General features: G+C 40.1%; 1 protein-coding gene across 2 annotated transcripts in view; it reads right to left on the bottom strand.

Annotated features, from left to right (window-relative positions):
• Nucleotides 1–4678: 4678 nt before the first annotated feature.
• The window catches only part of RAI14 (retinoic acid induced 14), a 121218-nt gene continuing 104068 nt past the window's right edge, over nucleotides 4679–21828 (bottom strand). For both annotated transcript variants that reach the window (XM_049767677.1, XM_049767676.1), the window contains 6 exons: nucleotides 18475–18529; nucleotides 15847–15965; nucleotides 13465–15000; nucleotides 10567–10716; nucleotides 7125–7190; nucleotides 4679–6526 (listed from right to left, as the gene is read on the bottom strand). In XM_049767677.1, the coding sequence (XP_049623634.1) occupies nucleotides 6449–6526; nucleotides 7125–7190; nucleotides 10567–10716; nucleotides 13465–15000; nucleotides 15847–15965; nucleotides 18475–18529 (2004 nt within the window). In that variant the 3' untranslated portion in view covers nucleotides 4679–6448. The remainder of the gene's footprint in view (nucleotides 6527–7124; nucleotides 7191–10566; nucleotides 10717–13464; nucleotides 15001–15846; nucleotides 15966–18474; nucleotides 18530–21828) is intronic.

The following is a 21828-nucleotide window of genomic DNA, read 5'->3' on the forward strand; positions in this document are numbered from 1 at the left end:
CAAATTTTGAAATAAAGATGGCGTTAAATCCCAGGAAAATTCTTTCTCTCAACGTCAATGGACTAAATGCACCAGTTAAGAGACACAGAGTGGGGCCGGGTAGGTGGCGCTGGAGGTAAGGTGTCTGCCTTGCAAGCGCTAGCCAAGGAAGGACCACGGTTCGATCCCCCGGCGTCCCATATGGTCCCCCCAAGCCAGGGGCGATTTCTGAGCACATAGCCAGGAGTAACCCCTGAGCGTCAAACGGGTGTGGCCCAAAAACCAAAAAAAAAAAAAAAAAAAAGAGACACAGAGTGGCTAAATGGATCAAAAAACTCTATCCAACCTTCTGCTGCCTACAAGAAACGCACCTGAATAGTCAGAACAAACATAGACTCAAAATAAAAGGCTGGAGAAAAATTATCCAAGCAAACAACACCCATAAAAAAGCTGGAGTGGCCATACTAATATCAGATAATGCAAACTTTATACTCAGGAGGGTTGTAAGGGACAAAGTTGGACATTTTATATTAATCAAGGGGTACGTAGAGCAGGAAGAATTCACTCTCCTAAACATATATGCACCGAATGAGGGGCCAGCAAAATATTTAATACAACTGTTGACAAATCTGAAAAATAATATCAACAACAACACAATAATTGTGGGGGACCTTAACACGGCTTTGTCAACACTGGATAGGTCAACCAGACTGAAACCCAACAAGAATATACTAGACCTGAGGAGAGAAATGGAAGAAAGAGGCCTAGTGGATATATATAGGACACTCCATCCCCAGAAACCTGGATACACATTCTTCTCCAATGTACATGGGACATTCTCCAGGATAGACTACATGCTGGCACATAAAACATACCTCCATAAGATCAAGAGGATAGAAATTTTGCAGACTACCTTCGCTGACCACAAGGCTCTGAAATTATTTGTGAACTCCAAAGGGACTCAGAAGAAACACTTTAACACCTGGAAGTTAAACAGCCTCATGCTCAATAACCAGTGGGTCTGAGATGAAATCAAGGAGGAAATAAAAAGGTTCCTGGAAACAAAATGACAATAAAGACACAAACTATCAGAACTTATGGGACACAGCAAAAGCAGTACTGAGAGGAAAATTTATAGCTTTGCAAGCACACATCAGGAAGGAAGAAGGAGCTTACCTGAGTAGCTTAATGACACAGCTAATAGAACTAGAAAATGCTCAACAAAAGGACCCAAGAATAGGAAGACAGAAGGAAATAACAAAGCTGAGAGCAGAAATCAATGAAGTGGAAACTCAAAAAACAATCCGAAAGATCAACAAAAGCAGAAGTTGGTTCTTTGAAAAAATAAACAAGATTGATAGACCACTGGCAAACCTAACAAAGAAAGAGAGAGAAAATTGATAACTCATATCAGAAATGAAAAAGGAGAGATCACTACTGATATGACAGAGATTCAAAGGGTAATCAGAAACTACTTTGAAAAACTCTACGCCACTAAAAATGAGAACCTGGTAGAAATGGATAAATTCTTGGACTCTTATAATCTTCCACGGTTGAAGGAAGAGGATGTAGCATATCTAAACACCCCCATCACCATTGATGAAATTAAAACAGTAATCAAATGTCTGCCGAAAAACAAAAGCCCAGGTCCAGATGGATTCACTAATGAATTCTATCAAACTTTCCAAGAGGAACTACTACCAATCCTGGCAAGACTCTTTCATGAAATTGAACAAACAGGAACACTTCCAAATAGCTTTTATGAAGCCAACATCACCTTGATACCTAAACCAGACAGAGACGCTACCAAAAAAGAAAATTACAGACCAATATCACTGATGAATGCAGATGCAAAGATCCTCAACAAAATCCTGGCAAATAGGATTCAATGCCTCGTTAAAAAGATCATCCACTACGATCAAGTAGGTTTCATCCCAGGAATGCAAGGCTGGTTTAACATCCGTAAATCTATCAACATAATACACAATATCAATAACAAGAAAAATAAAAACCACATGATCATATCAATAGATGCAGAGAAAGCATTTGATAAGGTCCAACACCCATTCTTGTTCAAAACTCTCAGCAAGATGGGAATGGAGGTAACCTTTCTCAATATAGTGAAGGCCATCTACCACAAGCCAGTGGCAAACATAATCCTCAATGGAGAAAAACTGAAAGCCTTCCCTCTAAATTCTGGCACAAGACAAGGCTGTCCTCTCTCACCACTCCTATTCAACATAGCACTGGAAGTACTTGCTATAGCGATTAGGCAAGAAAAGGATATCAAGGGAATCCAGATAGGAAAGGAAGAAGTCAAGCTCTCACTGTTTGCAGATGACATGATACTCTACTTAGAAAACCCTAAAGACTCTATCAAAAAGCTTCTAGAAACAATAGACTCATATAGCAAGGTGGCAGGCTACAAAATTAACACACAAAAATCAATGGCCTTTCTATACACCAATAGTAATAAGGATGAAATGGACATTAAGAAAACAACCCCATTCACAATAGTGCCACACAAACTCAAATATCTTGGAATCAACTTGACTAAATATGTGAAGGACTTATACAAAGAAAACTATAAAACTCTGCTCCAAGAAATAAGAGAGGACACACGGAAATGGAAACGCATACCCTGCTCATGGATTGGCAGGATTAACATCATCAAAATGGCAATACTCCCCAAGGCATTATACAGATTAAATGCGATCCCTCTAAAGATACCCATGACATTCTTCAAAGAAGTGGATCAGACACTTTTGAAATTCATTTGGAACAATAAACACCCTCGAATAGCTAAAGCAATCATTGGGAAAATGAATATGGGAGGAATTACTTTCCCCAACTTTAAATGTACTACAAAGCTACAGTTATCAAAACAGCATGGTATTGGAATAAGGATAGGTCCTCAGATCAGTGGAATAGGCTTGAATACTCAGAAAATGTTCCCCAGACATACAACCACCTAATTTTTGATAAAGGAGCAGGAAATCCTAAATGGAGCAGGGAAAGCCTCTTCAACAAGTGGTGTTGGCACAATTGGATAGCCACTTGCAAAAAATTGAACTTAGACCCACAGCTAACATCATGTACGAAGGTAAAATCCAAATGGATTAAAGACCTCGATATCAGCCCCAAAACCATAAGATATATAGAACAGCACATAGGCAAAACACTCCAGGACATTACAGGCATCTTCGAGGAGGAAACTGCACTCTCCAAGCAAGTGAAAGCAGAGATTAACAGATGGGAATATATTAAGCTGAGAAGCTTCTGCACCTCAAAGGAAATAGTGCCCAGGATACAAGAGCCACCCACTGAGTGGGAGAAACTATTCACCCAATACCCATCAGATAAGGGGCTAATCTCCAAAATATACAAGGCACTAACAGAAGTTTACAAGAAAAAAACATCTAACCCCATCAAAAAATGGGGAGAAGAAATGAACAGACACTTTGACAAAGAAGAAATACACATGGCCAAAAGACACATAAAAAAATGTTCCACATCACTAATCATCAGGGAGATGCAAATCAAAACAATGATGAGATACCACCTCATACCCCAGAGAATGGCACACATCACAAAGAATGAGAATAAACAGTGTTGGCGGGGATGTGGAGAGAAAGGAACTCTTATCCACTGCTGGTGGGAATGCCGTCTAGTTCAACCTTTATGGAAAGCGATATGGAGATTCCTCCAAAAACTGGAAATCGAGCTCCCATACGATCCAGCTATACCACTCCTAGGAATATACCCTAGGAACACAAAAATACAATACAAAAACCCCTTCCTTACACCTATATTCATTGCAGCACAATTTATCATAGCAAGACTCTGGAAACAACCAACATGCCCTTCAACAGACGAATGGCTAAAGAAACTGTGGTACATATACACAATGGAATATTATGCAGCTGTCAGGAGAGATGAAGTCATGAAGTTTTCCTATACATGGATGTACACGAAATCTATTATGCTGAGTGAAATAAGTCAGAGAGAGAGAGAGAGAGAAAAACGCAGAATGGTCTCACTCATCTATGGGTTTTAAGAAAATTGAAAGACACCCTTGTAATAATAATTTTCAGACACAAAAGAGAAAAGAGCTGGAAGTTCCAGCTCACCTCAGGAAGCTCACCACAAAGAGTGATGAGTTTAGTTAGGGAAATAAGTACATTTTGAACTGTCCTAATAATGAGAATGTATGAGGAAAATGGAGAGCCTGTCTAGAGTACAGGCGGGGGTCGGGTGGGGCGAAGGGAGACTTGGGACATTGGTGATGGGAATGTTGCACTGGTGATGGGTGGTGTTCTTTACATGACTGAAACCCAAACACAATCATGTATGTAATTAAGGTGTTTAAATAAATTAAAAAAATATTTCACATTAAAAAAAAAATAAATAAATAAAATAAAATGTGCCTGATCCTGGTTGGGTCTCTAGCATAGCCCATATGACTGGGGTGGTCTTGGTTGTTCCTGACACGACTGGATCCAAGCAGCATTAAATCCTTAGGTCCTAGTAGTGAACATTCAGGTTATGATTGCCCAAGAACTTCTGGAAGTGGCCCTTAGCCCCTTTGAGCACTGGTTGAAAGTCCTGCCCCACCCCAATATATAGATAGCACAAGTATACTGACATATCAATCAGCTTAAGAAGATGTGTGAGCCAATAATCCAAAATCATAAACAGATGCAAAATGAAACCAAGTTTATTTTCTGCAACACCTTCTGTAAATTACAAAGGCAAACTACTAACTATATATCATATAACTTTTTAATATTTAACCAGGGTACTTGTAATAAATATGCATCCTTAAAACAAGATAAAAAGGCTACACTCTGTTAGGCATCCTAGAAAATGTCTCAAGTTTTAAACTCTGCAGCATTTCTCTGCTGGGTGGGGCTAAAAGGAGGTGGTGTTTCCTGTTTTAAGTGCAGTGACAAAAAGTCTTCACATTTCTTTGGAGCATTTATGAACTTGGCTACCTATAAATGACTTAAGTAACATCGAGATTGAAAGCCATGTCTTGCTTTGCCATCTGTTGCTGGTGATCATCTCACAGAGTTTAATACTTCATCCAGTAGAGCCGAGAGTCGGTGCAGCCAGGAAGCCCTGCAGTACCTGGGCTAATGGGCAGGACTACATTTCTAGTTATAAACCTTACAGCAATTTGTATACTCAGTCTACATCTGTCAATAGGATCGATGCCATTAGGGAAGCTGCAAGCATGTTTGAAACATTTTTAACCCGAAAGTAAAGCACACTGACTAGTTTCTGCCAAGATCTTTGCTAGGCACCGTAATGTCGTAGTTTCCAAGGTGAAAAACTGTTTGGTCCTATAGCCCTTCCAGAGATCATTTATGGGTACCCCTAGATCCAGGGAATTTAGAAATATCCAGCATGTTAAAAAAGAGATAGTCATATGCAGACATTTTGAGAACAAAGTCAACAGCAGAAAAATCTAAGGATATTGGCAGCAGCTCACATGGAATCCAAATACTTAACTACCTTTCACTATAGCCAAAAATGTGGGAGGAAAAAGTTGTATCTTGAGAAGGTCTTAAGCATGGTTATCTAAAAAATATTTTGTTAATATAGTCTAACAGTAAATTTCACTTACTGAGGGGACTAGATAGGAACATCTCTTTAAGAGCCAATAAAAATATTGTTGAAGGAGAAATAAAAACACTTTCAAAAAACTGAGGTTAAGTACTCTGAGGCATTTCTTTTGGCTGTAAACATGCTGTTTACTGTCCCTTGCTGAAACACAAATGTTCAGATTTCCTGAGCTTTAAAGAGAACAGCAGGAGGCAAGTGTGCATAGAGGCTCTACAATATGTGAACAATCAAAGAAGAATTGAAAAGAAAACTGGTTTGTGTTTTGAAGTTTCATAATTCAATGATTGGTGCTCACCCAACTGTGTGGTGGGCAAGTGGGGATATGAGAGATAAGGCAAATGGGGACAGAAGATGAAATTTGAGTTTCAAATCCATAGGCTTTTGTTACTAAGGGTCTTAAGAATGTGACTAGTAGAAACTAGTGCCATAGAAACTAGGGCCACACGGTCTTGTAAGAAATGAAGTTGAGGTGTGGGACTAAAAACCATGGGCAAAACAAGTACTCCCATGCTGAGAGCACAGCTCAGAGAGATGAATTGAGGCAGCCCTCAAAGATGAAGGCTTTGATATACAAAGATGAAGTTCACCAGCCAGTAGCAGGCTAGGAATATCTAGAATCTGATGGGCTAAGGGCCTGTCACCTTAGCTGCTTGGCAATTCCTCAGCAGTTCCCAGGTCAGTCTTCTCTTGGGACCATCCTGAGAAAGAAGCCTTTGTAAAAGGAAGGAGCTACCCTAGGTCACAGCACACACCACACAGGAGAGCAGAGGCCATGCTGGCCAACTGGTTTGGACTAACATAGATGGACAACAAGGGGCAGTGTCCTGCCAGGGAATCCATTTTACTTCTTCTGAGACTGATGTTTACACATGGTAAGGATTTGTTTCAGGACTTTCTGGACATCTTCATCCATCTGGCCCTAAAGAAAAGCAAATCAAAACCACTCATTAGGTTCACAATAAAGTCCTAGCATTATCTTCCCTAGGGAAGTTAGGCAGCCCTGGCTGGGCTTGTCCCTGGGGTTTTCAAGTGATTGATGGATCTGCCAATTTCCACATCTCTAGAGGAACTGAGTCAACAGGAGGGTCTTGCTTCTTTCTCTTTGGAGGATGATGAGCATGGGTCTACCAGTCCTGTGACTCCCCACTCACCCCACTCGTCCCCAACACCCTAGAGTTTTTACTGCAAATAAAAGCCCAGCTAGTTGGGACAGCAGCAGGGGATAAGGGGGAGGGAAGATTGCTGGTGGTTTGAAGATTCTTTTCGTGCTTGGAAAAGAAAGTGTGAGCTCCTCCTCCTGATGGACAAGAGCAACCACATGCTCGTCCATTTCTCAGAAAATGGGGCCCCGGCTTCCTGGTAAATAGGATATCTGCCACAAAATCCAAAGCTAAGAAAGAGGCATTTTCCCCAAAGTTTTCTCAAATTCTTATTTAATCAACCAGTTCTGTATGAGCTGGGCTAACTATCTGCATCATTTCTTTAGATACCTGGATACTGGGCAGGGTGTTACATACCTGCACAGCATACAGAAGATGCATTCTGTAAACGGATATGACCTCTTGGTGTTGCTTCTTGCATTCCTAAAAAAGGAAATTGAATGCTTTAAACAGGTGCAGGCACCCTGGGGAAAAGAACCTGAACCCCATGAGATGGCAGTGAAGAAGGCGATGTCACCCCAATTACCCGAATACCACAGAAAAATTTTCACATTGGTGTAATTCCTTCAGGCTGTGTATTCCCAAGCACCTCCAAATATTCTTAGGGGCTACACACACTGCCTATTTTATATGTTGGAAGGTCAATTCTTGAAGAAAATTTATGCAAAAATCAGTTAGTAGAACCCCAAATTTGCTTATGGAATACATGCACACTAGTTATTTACACAATATACAGATTCACATAAAATAGTGCATGGCAGATGGGATATTTAATTAAAAATTTTATTTGGGGTGTATGAGCAACAGCACAGCAGATAGGGCATTTGTCTTTCACATGGCCAACCTGGGTTTGATCCTTAGCATCCCCATATGGTCCCCCAAACCTCCTCAGAGCAATTTCTGAGCGTAGAGCCAGGAGTAAGCCCTGAGGGCCACTGGGTTTGTCCCAAAAACAAAACAAAAATTTACTCTTTAAGCAGTTACTGGTTGTCCACATTTAAAGCCAGTGCTGTGTAATTCCATCCAGGCACTCAGTACACCGAGGGGATGCCAGGTGGAGGCCCCAATCTCAAAGGGCTCAGATGAACTTGTTTTTTCACTTCATTTGTTAGCTTGCTTATTCATCACTTTCCTTCCCTTTGCTGTTGAGATAAGTAGGCACTGAATTTGAACATTTGGTTGCACTACTCACTCAGTTGTGGTGCCAAGGATCCCAAATGGCAGTGTAGGCTACTGCCAGGATCCTATGCTGCACGTGGGGTAGTGCCAGGGACTGAAATCACTGCCTTACACCAGAAAAGGGGGGTTCTGCCAACTGAGTCATATCCTCGGACCCCCTTCTCAGGCTAGCTTGAAATCTTATTTCCTCTTGCTATTATTCCAGTTCCTCTCAATAATTTATAAGCATCAGGGAATGCAGCTTTGCACTCTCATGAGATAATCTTTCTTTCTAATCCATCGTGGAAATGGAAACTATCATACATGGGTCACTTAAAAAAATCTGTCTAAGTCCATCAAGACCCATTCAATTTCCATTCTGTTCATGAACCTCTAAAACCTTAGTCCTTGGACATTCATATCACTCAGAAGTACTAGGCACCTGTCTGGGTTCTTTTCACCCACCTGTGATTACTTCCAAAGTTGTCATTTTGTTTACAACTTCACCTTCTGATTATTTTCTTCCTTCCCATCCCAATTTCTCTTCTGGTTCACTGCAACTCTATGCAAACAAACATACCACTATGGCCTCTGGGTTTCCTAACCCCTCTTCAATGGCTGATCCTCTCCCATCCAGCCACTCACTCTCATTTCCCCTGAAATCTCAACTAAAAGCATTTTCCAATCACCATATTCTATGCTTAGAACATATATTTTGAGCTGACGAGATAAACAGAGGTGAAGGTGTTTGCCTTGTATGTGGCTGACACCACTACAATCCCCAGCGCTTCATATAATCATCTAAGCACCTGCAATGATCCTTGAGTGCTACTGGTGAGGGGTGACCTGGGCAGTGCTCTTCCAGTGAATCTCAGCTTGGCAGTGGAGACCTGACAGCCAGATGCTCAGGCCTGTTGTTGCCTGGGCTTGCAATGTGGGTGTGAAGGTTCCAAAAGTGGATGTTCTCTTTTACTCTCAACCTGACCTACCACCATGCCTACCTTATAACAAACTTACATATGCTCTTCCTAATTCCTTTGAAGAATCAGCCCACTGATACCTACTAATTCTATTTACTTGTCCAGTTACCTCAGTCTCACCTAAAATCTCTATAGCCTATAAACAGAGATCTCAGGTAGGCTAAATGGAGATCTTAATGCAGTCCAGACTCTATTTTGCCACTTTTTTTAACCTTTCTCCCCAAAACGCCTGGGGCCACCTGAATGCACAATTTCTGCTGCCTCCTAGTCATCTCCTCATGACAGAGCAAGCTTAAGTCTCTGAGAAGTCTTAGGAGTTCACTCTTCTCCCACACTTATGGAGAAAAATGTTTCCTCTGCAGATTAAAAACAGAGTAGGCATCTTTTTAAAATTATGTGAGGATAGAGACATCTCTCATTCATTTTTATATCATGAGCATCTCATACAATACTGGTAGGCTAGAGCTCATTAAAGATGTTGAGTATTTATAAGTATGGCTACATAAACCAATAGTACTTTATAAGTCTGTGATCATCATTTTTCAGAAAAATGAATCACTGAGCTGTTGAACACAGTAACAAGCATTTTCTAGGTCATAATTGCTGAACCTCAGCTAGAGTTAGTTGTGCAGAAGGACTAATACAGTATTTGTGGTCAGCTGGAATAAGGGCTCTAGAACCTCATGTTTACCACTATCAGGTCTATGGTAAAGAATTATAAAAATCTGGGCTGTGTTTGTAAGTAAAAACTAGAAGTCCACAACAGATCACCCTTTTGACTTCATGTGGAAAAATTACCTACCCTGACACATAAAATATCCATAGGATAAACAGAGATCTCATGTAGGCTAAAAAAAAAAATAGCCTCCAAAAGTATTTAGTTTTCATCCCTAGAAACTGAGAATTTAACTAGAGTTCTTGCAGATGATCTTTAGAGAAAGGTGATTCTGGTGAACTTGGTAGACCTTATAGGTCCTCATGGATTCCTCTGAGGAAAAGAAGGTTAAAGGTGGAAAGAGCCAGGAGGCCAGCAGCAGAAGTAGAATTGAGAACTGCTTGAGGAGAGAGGAATGGGTCAGAAGCCAAGGAGATCAAGTGTCCCAGGAAACGAACTCTCCCCTGGAGCCTAGAGAAAAAACCTGCTCAGCTGACATCATGACTTTAGCAAAGTGGAACTGAACTTTGGACAAAGGATCTTCAGAACCATAGAAAAAGAACTTCCTGTTGTTTAAAAGCAAGTTGGGTTGATTTGATACAACAGCCACAGGCAACAACCAACATAAAAGGGCTTTCTTGAGTGAAAGGAGGAAGGGCCACAGTTAGCTCCAGTCAGAGATATTACTGCCAGAGACCCTGATTTCTTTCAAGCAAGAGCAGCTACTACCAGAGATAGAAATGAGTGCTGCAGAGAAATGGGGGTGAAAACAGTGGATGAAGAGAACCACCCGGCTTCCTATGCTGCTGCCTCTCTACAGAGAACATCTCTTCTCCTTCCCCAACACAGCTGAGTCCATAGTTCCCAGGATCTGAGCTGGAGGATGCTCAGATGGGGTTGTTGGTGTCCCTCTCTTCAATCTACTCTGCTAGCTGGGCAGGTTATGAGTTGTGTAGTTGGCCTTGTCCTTCACCCCAGTCCCAACGATGGAAATGAGCCCACTCACCGCTAGCTGGTTCTGGAGCTGCTTCACATGCTGCTGCAGTGCTTCCAGCTGCTGACTCTGCCTCTTGGATGAGCTGGCAGAATAAGAGAGCTGTGACAGGCTATTCAAGGCCTCCTTCAATTTGGTGACTTCCTTCGACATCTCGTGGATCTATGAAAAAGGAAAAGAACCACTGCTAGTCTTGCACAGGACTGTCAAAGCAAATACCCTGCCTTTTGGAATCCCCAAATAGTGTTTATTGGCCTCTGCGACTAGAAATGTAGAATAAGCCATTTTGGTATTTTGTTTTTGGTTGTTTTTTTTTGTTTTTGTTTTGTTTTGTCTTTTGAGTTTTGGGGATCATACCCAGTGTGTTCAGGGGACCATAAGGTGTGCTAGTAATTGAATACAGGTTGGCTGTATGTAAGGCAAAGTTCTATCTGCTATAATATCTCTCTGACCCCAACTCAGTTTTATTCGTTTCTGTTGTGTTAAGATTTTTTGGTGCCAAGTATCCAGGGCCCCACACATATGAAGCATATGCTCCATCTCTGAGCTATAGTCACTGGCCAAAAATTCTGTTTCTTAAAAAGAAATTCCACAAAGGAAACCTAGAATTGAGCAGGCTAACATATCCCTTGAAGTCATCATTCAAATAAGCCCCCTGGATTAAACGTTGTCAGGAGGCATAAAGGTAACAACTATAACGTTGATTTTATGTTTTTGTTAGGGCTACACTTGGCAGTGCTCAGGGCTTACTGCTAGCTCTATGGTTAGAAAACTCTTTCTTGGTGGTATTCAGGGTACCATATGCAGTATACTGGGCATCAAACCTGGATTGGCTGTATGTAAGCCAAGAGCTTTACCTGCTTTACTGTTGCTCGGGTTCAAGAACAACGTGGGTGTTGATTTCATTTTTGAATTTTATTTTACTTTTATCTTCTTTGGGCTACACCCAGAAAAGCTCAGGGTTTATACTTGGCTCTGCACTCAGGAATTACTCCTGGTGGTATTCAAGGGACCATATGAAATGTAGAGGATTGAATCTGGGCCAGCCAATGCAAGGCAAGAGCCCTACTCAATGGACTATCTCTCTAGCACATACTTTTAATTTTTTTCACTTTTGTTTTTGAGCCACACTCAGCAGTACTCAGAAATTATATTCCTAGCTTTATGCTCAGGAATTACTCCTGGTGAGTTAGGTGGATATATGGGACGCCGGGGATTGAACCCAGGTTGGCGGCATGGGTGGCAAATGCCCTTCACACTGTACTAGACACTATTTTTAAATTTAAAAGGGAGTACTGTTTGAAATAGTCCATAAAAAACAGGATCTCATGCATTCTTTATTTGGAGATTGCTACATCTTATTTATTATTGCTGACATAAGCAATCAGAAATAAATTCTAGAAACCCTAAGTTCTCTGGCATTTTACTTTTTAAAATTTTGGGGGGGGGATATAATTTGGCAATCATTCCTGGTTCTATGCTTGGGGATTGCTCTTGGCAGTGCTTAAGGAATCAAGGATCAAACTTGGGCTTCTGAATGCAAAGTAGGCACTCAGTCCTTGAGTTCTCTCTAGAGCCTACTAACATCTTACTTTAAAGTGAATATTGTGGCCCAGAGATGCAGTTCAGTGGTAGAGCACATGCCTTGCATGTTTGAAGTCTGGTTCAACCTTCAGTACTGCAAAAAATAAATATGCAAATAAAACTAGAGATTAATCTTTGAGCCAGGGATGTGATTCAGTTGTAGAGGACATGGATTCAATTTATTCAATTAAAGAAATTAACAAAGTGAACCATCTCTGTTGGTTTTGGAAGTTCTTTCTGTTTTGTTCTAGCTTTTGGAGGCCTCACTTGGTGATGCTCAGGGCTTATTCCTGATTTTGTAATCAGGGATCACTCCTGGCAGAGTTTGGGGTTAGGTATGCACAAGGCAATAGAACCCACTGTACTCTTTCTCCAATTCTGGAAGTTCTTTTTGAAAGTCTTTACAGAAAAATGAAAGGTAAGGTGCTTTCCTCAATACAATTCAGAAAATGGACCCTGGAAAGTAGGACGCAGATAAGATTCAGGCACAGAGGGAATCCTGTGGCCAATCCAGCACCCCTCAGTTCCTGACTGGTCCTCAAGGTTTTCCCTAGTGCTCCTTTCCTTTCCTATGCACCTTTGAAAATGCATGCATCTTCAGGAAAGATCCTGGAGCTTCTGGGAGCAGAACTGTCTTAGACTATTTGGGTTATCATCTGATGAAGGAATCTGTCTTGATTCCAAAAGACTTGAAATTTAAGTGGAGTTGCAAATATCTATCAGTTTGTGGGTTCACTTCTGGACCTGACACTTGGCAAAGCTTCGCTGAAATAATTTTGAAAGGCAAAATATGTACTATATGTGTGTGTGCGTAATATACATACTATATATGCCTTTGTACAAATGCAGAAATCTTTTTAAAAACAGTTTCTCAACCTTCTGTTCCTTTTTAAAAATATGGACCATATCTATCAAGGACCAGGAGCTACCTGGCTGCATCCCAAAGTATGGAGTGCAGTGTAGAAAGAAGGAAAGGGTAGAAGGGGTTGAACTCAGGAATGTGCTCTACTATTTGTGCCGTATTTCTTACTCAACCTACTATCCTTATATTTTTCATTTCTGGTTTTAGTGCCATACTGGGTAGTGCTCACGGGACCCTACTAGGATTCAAACCTGGGTTTCCCACATGCAAAGCATATACTCCAGTCCTTCTAGTTATTCCCAAACTACTACTCAGTCTGTGGCTTGGGGAACAGAATCAGGTATCAATCTTTTGAATTTGCACAACAGGCCAGTGTAACAAAGTGATAACACTGCCTGTACTCCAATAAAGGCCGATCCAGACTAAAGAGTTCGAAATCCAACAGCCACAAAAATGGCACCAACCTTCTTATCTTTATCCTCCTCTAGCTTTGAAGAACTCTCAGAATATCTCTTCATTTCTGCCAGCTCCTCCTGAGTGTGTTGGAATTTCTGCAGAAGCTCATGTGCTTCCTGCTCTTTGGATTTTAGGAGGGTCTGGACACTGTCCTTTTCCCTTTTCAGCTGTGAGACCTCGCTTCTAGCCTGGGAAACCTCTGACTGGGTCTTCTCCTTCTCTTTCACCGAATCCTTCAATTTTGAGGCCAGCACCCTCACTTCACTTTCCAGAGATGCCTGGAGCTTTTCATAGGCAGACTTGGGCACCATAGCCTCGGTCATGGCCGCCTTCTCCTCCAGGAGCTGCTTCTCTAGCTTGGCTACTTCCACCTCCTTGCTGGCAAGGTGTTCCTTGAGGCCACTCACTTTTTCCTCCATCTCCTTTGCTGCCGTCCGCAATGAGGTGATCACTTGCAAGTGCTCTGAGATGGAGACAGAGTTCTCTTTCTGGGCATCCACCAGCTGTTTGAGCTGGTTCAGCTCATTTAACACTTTGGAATACTGGGACTTCATTTCGGCCAGGGCCTCCTCTGCCTGTGCCCGGGAGACGTTGGTCACCTGCATCAGGCTTTCATGCTCAGCTTTATGGATGTAATCTGAGGTCACATCCTCTAGGGATTTTCTCTTGCGGTAATCCTCCAGCTCAGCCTGCGCCTCTTTGTATAGCTGGGACAGTTCACTCACCTGCTTGTTGAGCTCGTCAATCATCCTGTTCATGGCCTCTTTCATGTCTCCAGCCTCATCCCCAGCCTCCTGGGACACCTGACTTTTAAGTGTCTCTTTCAACTTCGTGATTTCTTCCTGGGCCTCTTGGTATTTCTCAAACAGAAATGCTTTCTCCTTATTCATATTCTCGAGCATGGAGCAGTAGGAACTTTTCATTTCCTCGTAGTCTTCGACTGGTGGCTTTGTTTCCACGCCCTGCTCCTGCTCTCCAAGCCGCTCCTCCAACTCTCTCACTTTCTCTTTATTTCTTTCACTTTCTTCTCGTGCGTTCTGGAGATCCTGTTTCAGCTCATCTATCTCCTCCTTAGTGATCCTCAGCTCATGGAGGTGGGAATAATTATCCACATTCTCAGGTGAGACCAGGCCCAGCTTCATCTGCTTCTGCACACTAAGGACTTCTTTCATGGCCTCCTCATACTTGTTCTGAGTATCTTGAAGTTTCTGGCTGAGGTCAGAGCCATTTTCTGAAATCTGGGCATTGGGTAAACTTATCATTTCTGTCCTTTGGGATTGGAGTTCAGCCTGGAGCTGCTTCCTCTGTGTTTCAGAGCTCTCCAGCTTCTTCTGCAAGTCCTGCAGAGTCTCTTGGAGCTGCAGAATTCTGACATCTCCGTCAAAGGAGGATTTATTCGAGGATGGTGCTAAGACAGATGAAGGTGATTTGGATTCAGGGGGACAGGTTTCCTGAGCTTTCCCCTGGGCTGTGGCCAACTCTGTTTGAGTGGAATGAAAAGAGTCAAAGCTCTGGTCTGTCTCTGCCTCCTTGGATGCTTTGGCCTGTGGAAAGAATAAGGAGAAAAAAGCACCAACACCAATGTGTGGTTGTTGAGTAAGTAACTGAAATGAAAAAAGAAACCCAAAATTCAGGTCTGGAGCATTGGGAGATAGCTCAGAGGGTTGGAGCAAGACAGGCAAGAATAGAACCCCAAGATACACTCAATATCACATGCCACCCATAGTACTGCTGGGTGTAGTCCTAGTGACCACCAGCACTGCTGGGTAGTACACACCTACCCCCCAAAGAACAAAAATAAAACACCAAATTCAGGGTGGAAAGTAGTATAAGTGTGTCCTCATGAGAAAGTCTAATGGCCCACACATCCCAAGACAGGAAATCTGACTAACTGTGATTTATGAGAATAGATGGTAGGGTTTTTGTTTGTTTTGTTTTGTGACACTTGATAAACACCAGAATTACTTTGGCTATAAAGACTCTGACTCAAATTCTGTTTCTTAGATTGCTTTAGCTATCAAGAGGAATAATATAGGCTCAGTGCCACCAGTTAGGAAGTTTTCAATCTACTAAACTAAATCTTTGAAATAGTTGAATAATTTTACTAGGTAAATGGCTAATCATATGTATATGTTTAATCATAGAATCTATACAGTATTATTATATATTTATACTACTACTACATGATTATGTACGATTTACCAACTCATAGTCAATGAATAACTCTCAAGAAGAAATCATCCAAAATAACACATTGCTATGGTCATAGTCAGAAAGATGTAGAAGTTTGATCTATAGTGTAGATATCTTGAAATAAAATTAATAACTATCTAATGATAAAAACTCAACAAACTGACCATAAAGAATAGTTTGTAATAGCGTCTACCTACTTGCAATTTATCTTGTAACTCTTTATTGTGTAAGGTAAGAGAAACGACTTTTGCTTGCAACAGGACAAGAAGATCTTGCTGGTCAGCATCAGAACTTATATCCAATAAGCTATCAGCACCTTAAAAAAAGAAAGGCAATTAAAAATCTTTGACAAATTGAACTGTTACTTCCCTAACTTCTAACAAACTAAATTTGTAGTCCTATCTAGTTCTTCACCTAGAACTAAAGAAACTCCCACAATTAGATAGATGAACACACTATTTCTTAGGCACTGCAGAAATTTTTTCCCAGCACCATTATTCCTGGAATAACAGTAGTTCCTTGTATGGTGGACGATTCTCTGAAAACTGATTGATTTGTTCATAAAATTTTCAATCACTTGATTGTCATATCTTGGCTGGATTTTTGTTTTTCCCATGTGAATCCTAAAAACATCTCTCTAGAATCTAGAAATTCTTATCCATACCACCATAACTCTGGTTCCAAACTTTTATCGTCACACTTGGAAACTGTAAACACTCCCTAACAAATCTGTCTTTCTCTGATTCCTACTAAAAAACATAGCAGGCACACCAGAGTCAAGATGATTTTTCTAAAAGATGCTTTTAGACATCCATTCCTTTATTTCAAGTGTTGTCATTGCTCTTCTCTAAAACATAGTTCCTACATTTCTCTATCTGATTAAAGTTTCTATTTGGCCTCCATCTATGTTTTCAGGCTTATGATTCATGACTTGCTTCTCTGGTTTTCAATTTTCCCTGAGTCAAGGTTTTCATCAAAGATTATATTCTCAAGCCAAGGCTGTGCTTCAATTTCTAACCCATAGGAGAGCTCTTTCAGCATGATACTGAGCAAAGCGCCCTTAGGTGACATTCAGCAACCACTGGCAGGGTCTGCCTCCTCCCTGAGTCATTCACTGACCCAATCTCAGCAAGAAATAGTCTTCTTTGGATACCACAGGAATGACTTTTGGCAAGTCAGCTTTGATATCCAACTGATATAATTTTGAAATAGCAACAAAAGCAGGCCTAAAGTGCTCATTAGGACAATGCACATGCTCCTAAAAGGAACTCAATGGACAGTTTTCTTCATCCAGAAAAACCTTCCTATGGAAAAAAACAATAGCAACTGGGCAAAGCAATGTACATAGTGATATAACTAGATGATTTTCTGTCGCTAAATCCTGATTTAATGCAGACTACACTTTGAAAAGCACTGATCTACATTTTTTTTTCTTTTTTTGGTTTTTGGGTCACATCCAGCAGCGCTCAGGGGTTACCCCTGGCTCTATGCTTAGAAATCATCCCTGGCAGGCTCAGAGGATCATATGGGATGCTGGGATTCAAACCACCATCCTTCTGCATGCAAGGCAAACACCCTACTTCCATGCTATTTCTCTGGCCCCTGATCTACATTTTTTAATGACATGACTTTTATTTACTCAGAGTCATTTAATGCAGAGATGAAAATGGTCCTCTTCCTTTGGAAAGATAAAAAATGCTTATTTCTGTTTTCTGGTGCCAAGCCCCTTGACATGAAATTTGGTAGATTTGGAATGAATGGAGAGAGTGGAGTACACTGTAATTTGTTGATGTCTTTAGGGTCACAACTGGTGGTGCTAAGGGTTTACTCTTGGCTCTGAGTTCAGGGATCAATTCCAGCAGAGATCAGAAAACAAAATGAGGTACTGAAGATTGAATCTGGGTCGCATGCAAGTCAAGAGCCCTAACTGCTATACTATTGCGCCAGCCTCTAACTGTAACACTAATCAAATAAGGACCCTAAGATGCAACAAGTGGTGTAGAATATTCATTGTGACAAAAAAAATTTTTTTTAATGCTGATCTCCGCCAGGAACTAGAAAGAGCTTAAGATTTCTAAATTCTGTATATTAAATTCTTCACTTATAAATGAAATATACACCAGACCAAAACACTGAAAGCTAAAGTCATAAAGGGTCTTTGAAGCTTCTGGTTTAAATTGTTTCTGAAGGTTCGGTGAGTTCAACTGAAAGATGGGCTCTTAATATTCTATAAAACCTGTCTTAGTTAAGAGCATGTGGTTGTGTACAATACCATCAACACCATCTTCACATGAATCTATTTAAAATCCAAAATTGAAGAGCTAAGTAAGATGGAGTGGTCACATACATCTTAAGTTGACTTGGTAGAGTATACCAGCTATAATGACTTAAAAGCTAATTTTGTAACACACTAAAGGACAGTAGATCAAATAGTTGCTGTAAAGGTTCAGTAGAGAAGACTGTAAATGATATCTGAACATAGCCACAATCACAGTTTGGTGATAGCACATATGTATAAATTCTCTTGGTGTCCAAGTCCAGCAAAACCACAAGGGTGTATTGCCTGTAGCCATCCCTGAAGGAAGCATAAAGGTTAAGCTGGAGACAAAGAGAAACGGATACTTCTCACATCCAATCTCAGAAATGCCTTAAAAGTAGTGTGAAGATACTGAAGTATGACAGCCTGTGCAAACTGGCAGCTCTGGCTGAGACATGGATCCTTTAGCTTCGCGGCAACAAGGACTCCCTAGAGTTGGTCTCTTTTTTCTTAAAAGGACACACTATAGTGACTGGTCACTGGCACAGAAAAAAATGCTTCACCTTACCTGTAGTGCTGTCACTTAGTCTGTCTCTGTTCTCTCGTATAGAACTGATCTCAGCCTGGTGAAACATAAAAAAGACTTAGAAGAGCACTATGGACAATGACATTCCACTGAACAATCAAGTCAGACTTTCCTGCTTGAGTTTACATATTACAGTAGTATTCCACTAAAAAATCTAGACATTTTCAAGGAAAGAGGATAGTATTATAAATGTAAGGATTGAAAGTGACAGAAATTTACTAAAATCTAATTTCAAAGTCTATAGAAATTCAAGGACGATTATCTAAAACATGCCTATCAGCAATGGAACTAGCAAGCCTGAGAGAATTAACTTTTAAGAGTCTAATAATTTTAGGAAATAGCCAATTTAGTGTGAGTTTGAGCTGAAACCCAAGACAGAAAGCAGCACTTTCACAAGGCTAGAAAGCTAAGGGGTAGGTACATCACATGCCTTGCATGTGAGACACTTTGAGTTTGATCCCTGACTCCAAATGGTCTCCTATTTCTCAGTACTTCTGAATGTGTCCCATAAAAAAGAAAAATAAATAAAATTTTTTTTTCTTTTTATACCAAAGTTGTTTGTTTGTTCATTTGTTTTTGGGCCACACCCAGTGGCACTCTGAAATTACTCCTGGCTCTGCACTCAGAAATAGCTCCTGGCAGGCTCAGGGGACGATATGGAATGGCAGGGATCAAACCTGGATCTGTCCCGGGGTTGGCAGCATGCAAGGCAAACACCCTACCACTGTGCTATCACTCAGGCCCCCAAAGTACTTCTCATACAAGGAAGCCAACTGTGCGGAAAACACACTAAAACAATATAAAAAATAACTTTTAGTTACATCATTTTATAAATTACCATTTTATAAATTAGGCATTATCGCTTTTTTTATTTTGGCTTTTGGGCCACAACAAGCAGTGCTCAGGGCTTATACTTGTCATTGTGCTCAGGGATCACTTCATACTGGGGAACCATATGTAGTGGCAAAGATTGAATTGGTGTTAGCCTCATGCAAGGTGAGAGCCTCAACTTTTAGAATATCTCTTGGACTCCTACCCATTAATACTTCTTCTGTTTTGGTTTGTGGACTACACCCACCAGCGTATAAGGCTTACTAATTGGCTTTGCACCCAGGCTCAGAGATCACTTATGGAGGTGCTCAGGGGACCATATTGGGTGCCAGAGACTGAAACCATTGGCTGTATTCCAGTCAAAGTCCCTATCCTTTGTACTATTGCTCTAGGTCCAAGACATTGATACTCTTAAGATAAAGAGTAGCAAATAAGTCCTGTCACTGAAGTTAAATGAAGGCAATTTTATAAAAAATATATTTTTTCCTGGTCTTAGAATGACAACTGATCCCCCTTAAAGATTTTCTCAAACCTGTTTTCCCCAAAGAAATACATTCGGTAAATATATTTAAAATTTTTTTGTAATGTCAAAACCAGACTCTTGTTTCAAAACAAAATGCAGTGACTTGCCAGCAATTACTGTGTTTCATCTAGATGTGCCCCAGACCATGATAAGAGATATAATTTTTCATCAAAGGAATTTCTGAAAAGGTCCAAAATGCTAAAAATAAAGTGGCTTACTTTTGGCAAATGCTTATCTTTACAAAAAGTTATTTTTTACTTAAAAAATATATACTAACTTTATTATTTCCAATGTGATTAAGGTTTGATAAACAATATCTGTTTAAGTAAGTTACAATTTAAAGAATTCTAAAAGATCAATTTTCATGGAATCATTATTCTAAAAATGCTGCTAAATATTTCCATTAACTACCTCTCTTAGATTTTCTCATACTCATTATGGCCAACTTCTGTCCACCCTATTCCGAGACAACTACTATCCTCTTGTTTGGCTTTCCTAGAGTTTCTAAAAATGAAATGTGATGGGCATTCATATCTTTTTGCATCTGGCTATTCACTCAGTCTGGCAATTTTCAGGTTCATCTATGAAGCTTCTTGACAAGCACTACCTCTTTTTTAAGGCTGAATAATATTTCACACACCTCTCCATACATATTGTGAGCAGACCTTATTGTCTTTATTCACTTACTATTTTTTTTGTTTGTTTTTGGGTCACACCCAGAAGCACTCAGGAGTTACTCTTGGCTCTGTGCTCACAAGTTGCTCCTGGGAGGCTCAGAGGACTCTGTGGATGCCGGGATTCGAACCAGAGTCCATCCTGTGTTGGCATCATGCAAGGCAAACACCCTACAACTGTGCTATCACTCCTGGCCCCTATTCACTTACTTTTTGAAGGACAGTTGGACTCTTTCTGGTATGGAATATAAAAATACTAGAAACATATGCATATATGATTTTTGAGAATTGCTATTTCTCTTGGACTGACAATTAAGTCATCTGATGGTTATAAGTTTAATATTTAAAGAAACTATCAAATACTTTCAAATGTCAAATACTTTCCTACTATAGTCGTAACATTTTGTATTACTACCAACAAGATAAGAGATTTAGTTCCTACCATTACCAACAACATTCATTTTCAACCCTTTTAAATTTTAGTCACTCAAGAGTCATATTTTATCTTTGTTTTCAAAAATAAAAAAGAAAGTCAAGTTTTATTATAAAAACATAACTTCCTTGTAGAGTTATTTGTCTTAAGAGTTTACTGATGATACACTTAATTACAATAAAGGAAATAATAAACTGGTAGAATCTTTTACAGCTCTATGTACGTCGAAGTTAGAAAACATGTCCTTAGTAATTCTTAGATGAGGAAAACAAGAATATTACTGAAATTTAATTTTAACAATTATACCTTTACTTTATAAGTAACATGTCCTAATTATCATTAGATAAATAGCTATTCTTTTATTCTTTAAAATAATTTTTAAAATTAGTTAATTTTAAATATTTCTTCAGGACCAGGTAAAATAAAACCTGAGTTCTGTAATTTCTAAAAATGTACACAATATTACTATAATTAGTTAATTTAAGAAAGTTAATTAAAAATAGACAGTTACTAGGACTAGAGAAACAACTGCGAGGGCTGAGTGTTTGGCTCCCGAGCTTTGCTTGCAGGAGTCCTGGTCCTATTCCCCAGCTGAGCACTATTAGGAGCTACCCCTGAGCACAGAGCACAGAACACCCCAAGCACCACCATGTATACCCAAAACCATTCAATTAGTTCTCAGTAAGACATCAGGGAATATCAGAAATTTCTTTCCTGCTGATATCTCTACAATTTGTAAGAAATATGGTTATCAGATGTTTTCATCTCTGTCTTTTCAGGTGGTGAAAATTAATTACTAGTTAATGAATATAATTTATTTATTCAAGTCTTTTCATACATAGCCTGTGCTAGGACAAATAATCAAGGGGGCTCCC

This window comes from Suncus etruscus, chromosome 2, assembly GCF_024139225.1.
Source record: "Suncus etruscus isolate mSunEtr1 chromosome 2, mSunEtr1.pri.cur, whole genome shotgun sequence".
In the NCBI taxonomy this organism is placed as follows: Eukaryota; Metazoa; Chordata; class Mammalia; order Eulipotyphla; family Soricidae; genus Suncus; species Suncus etruscus.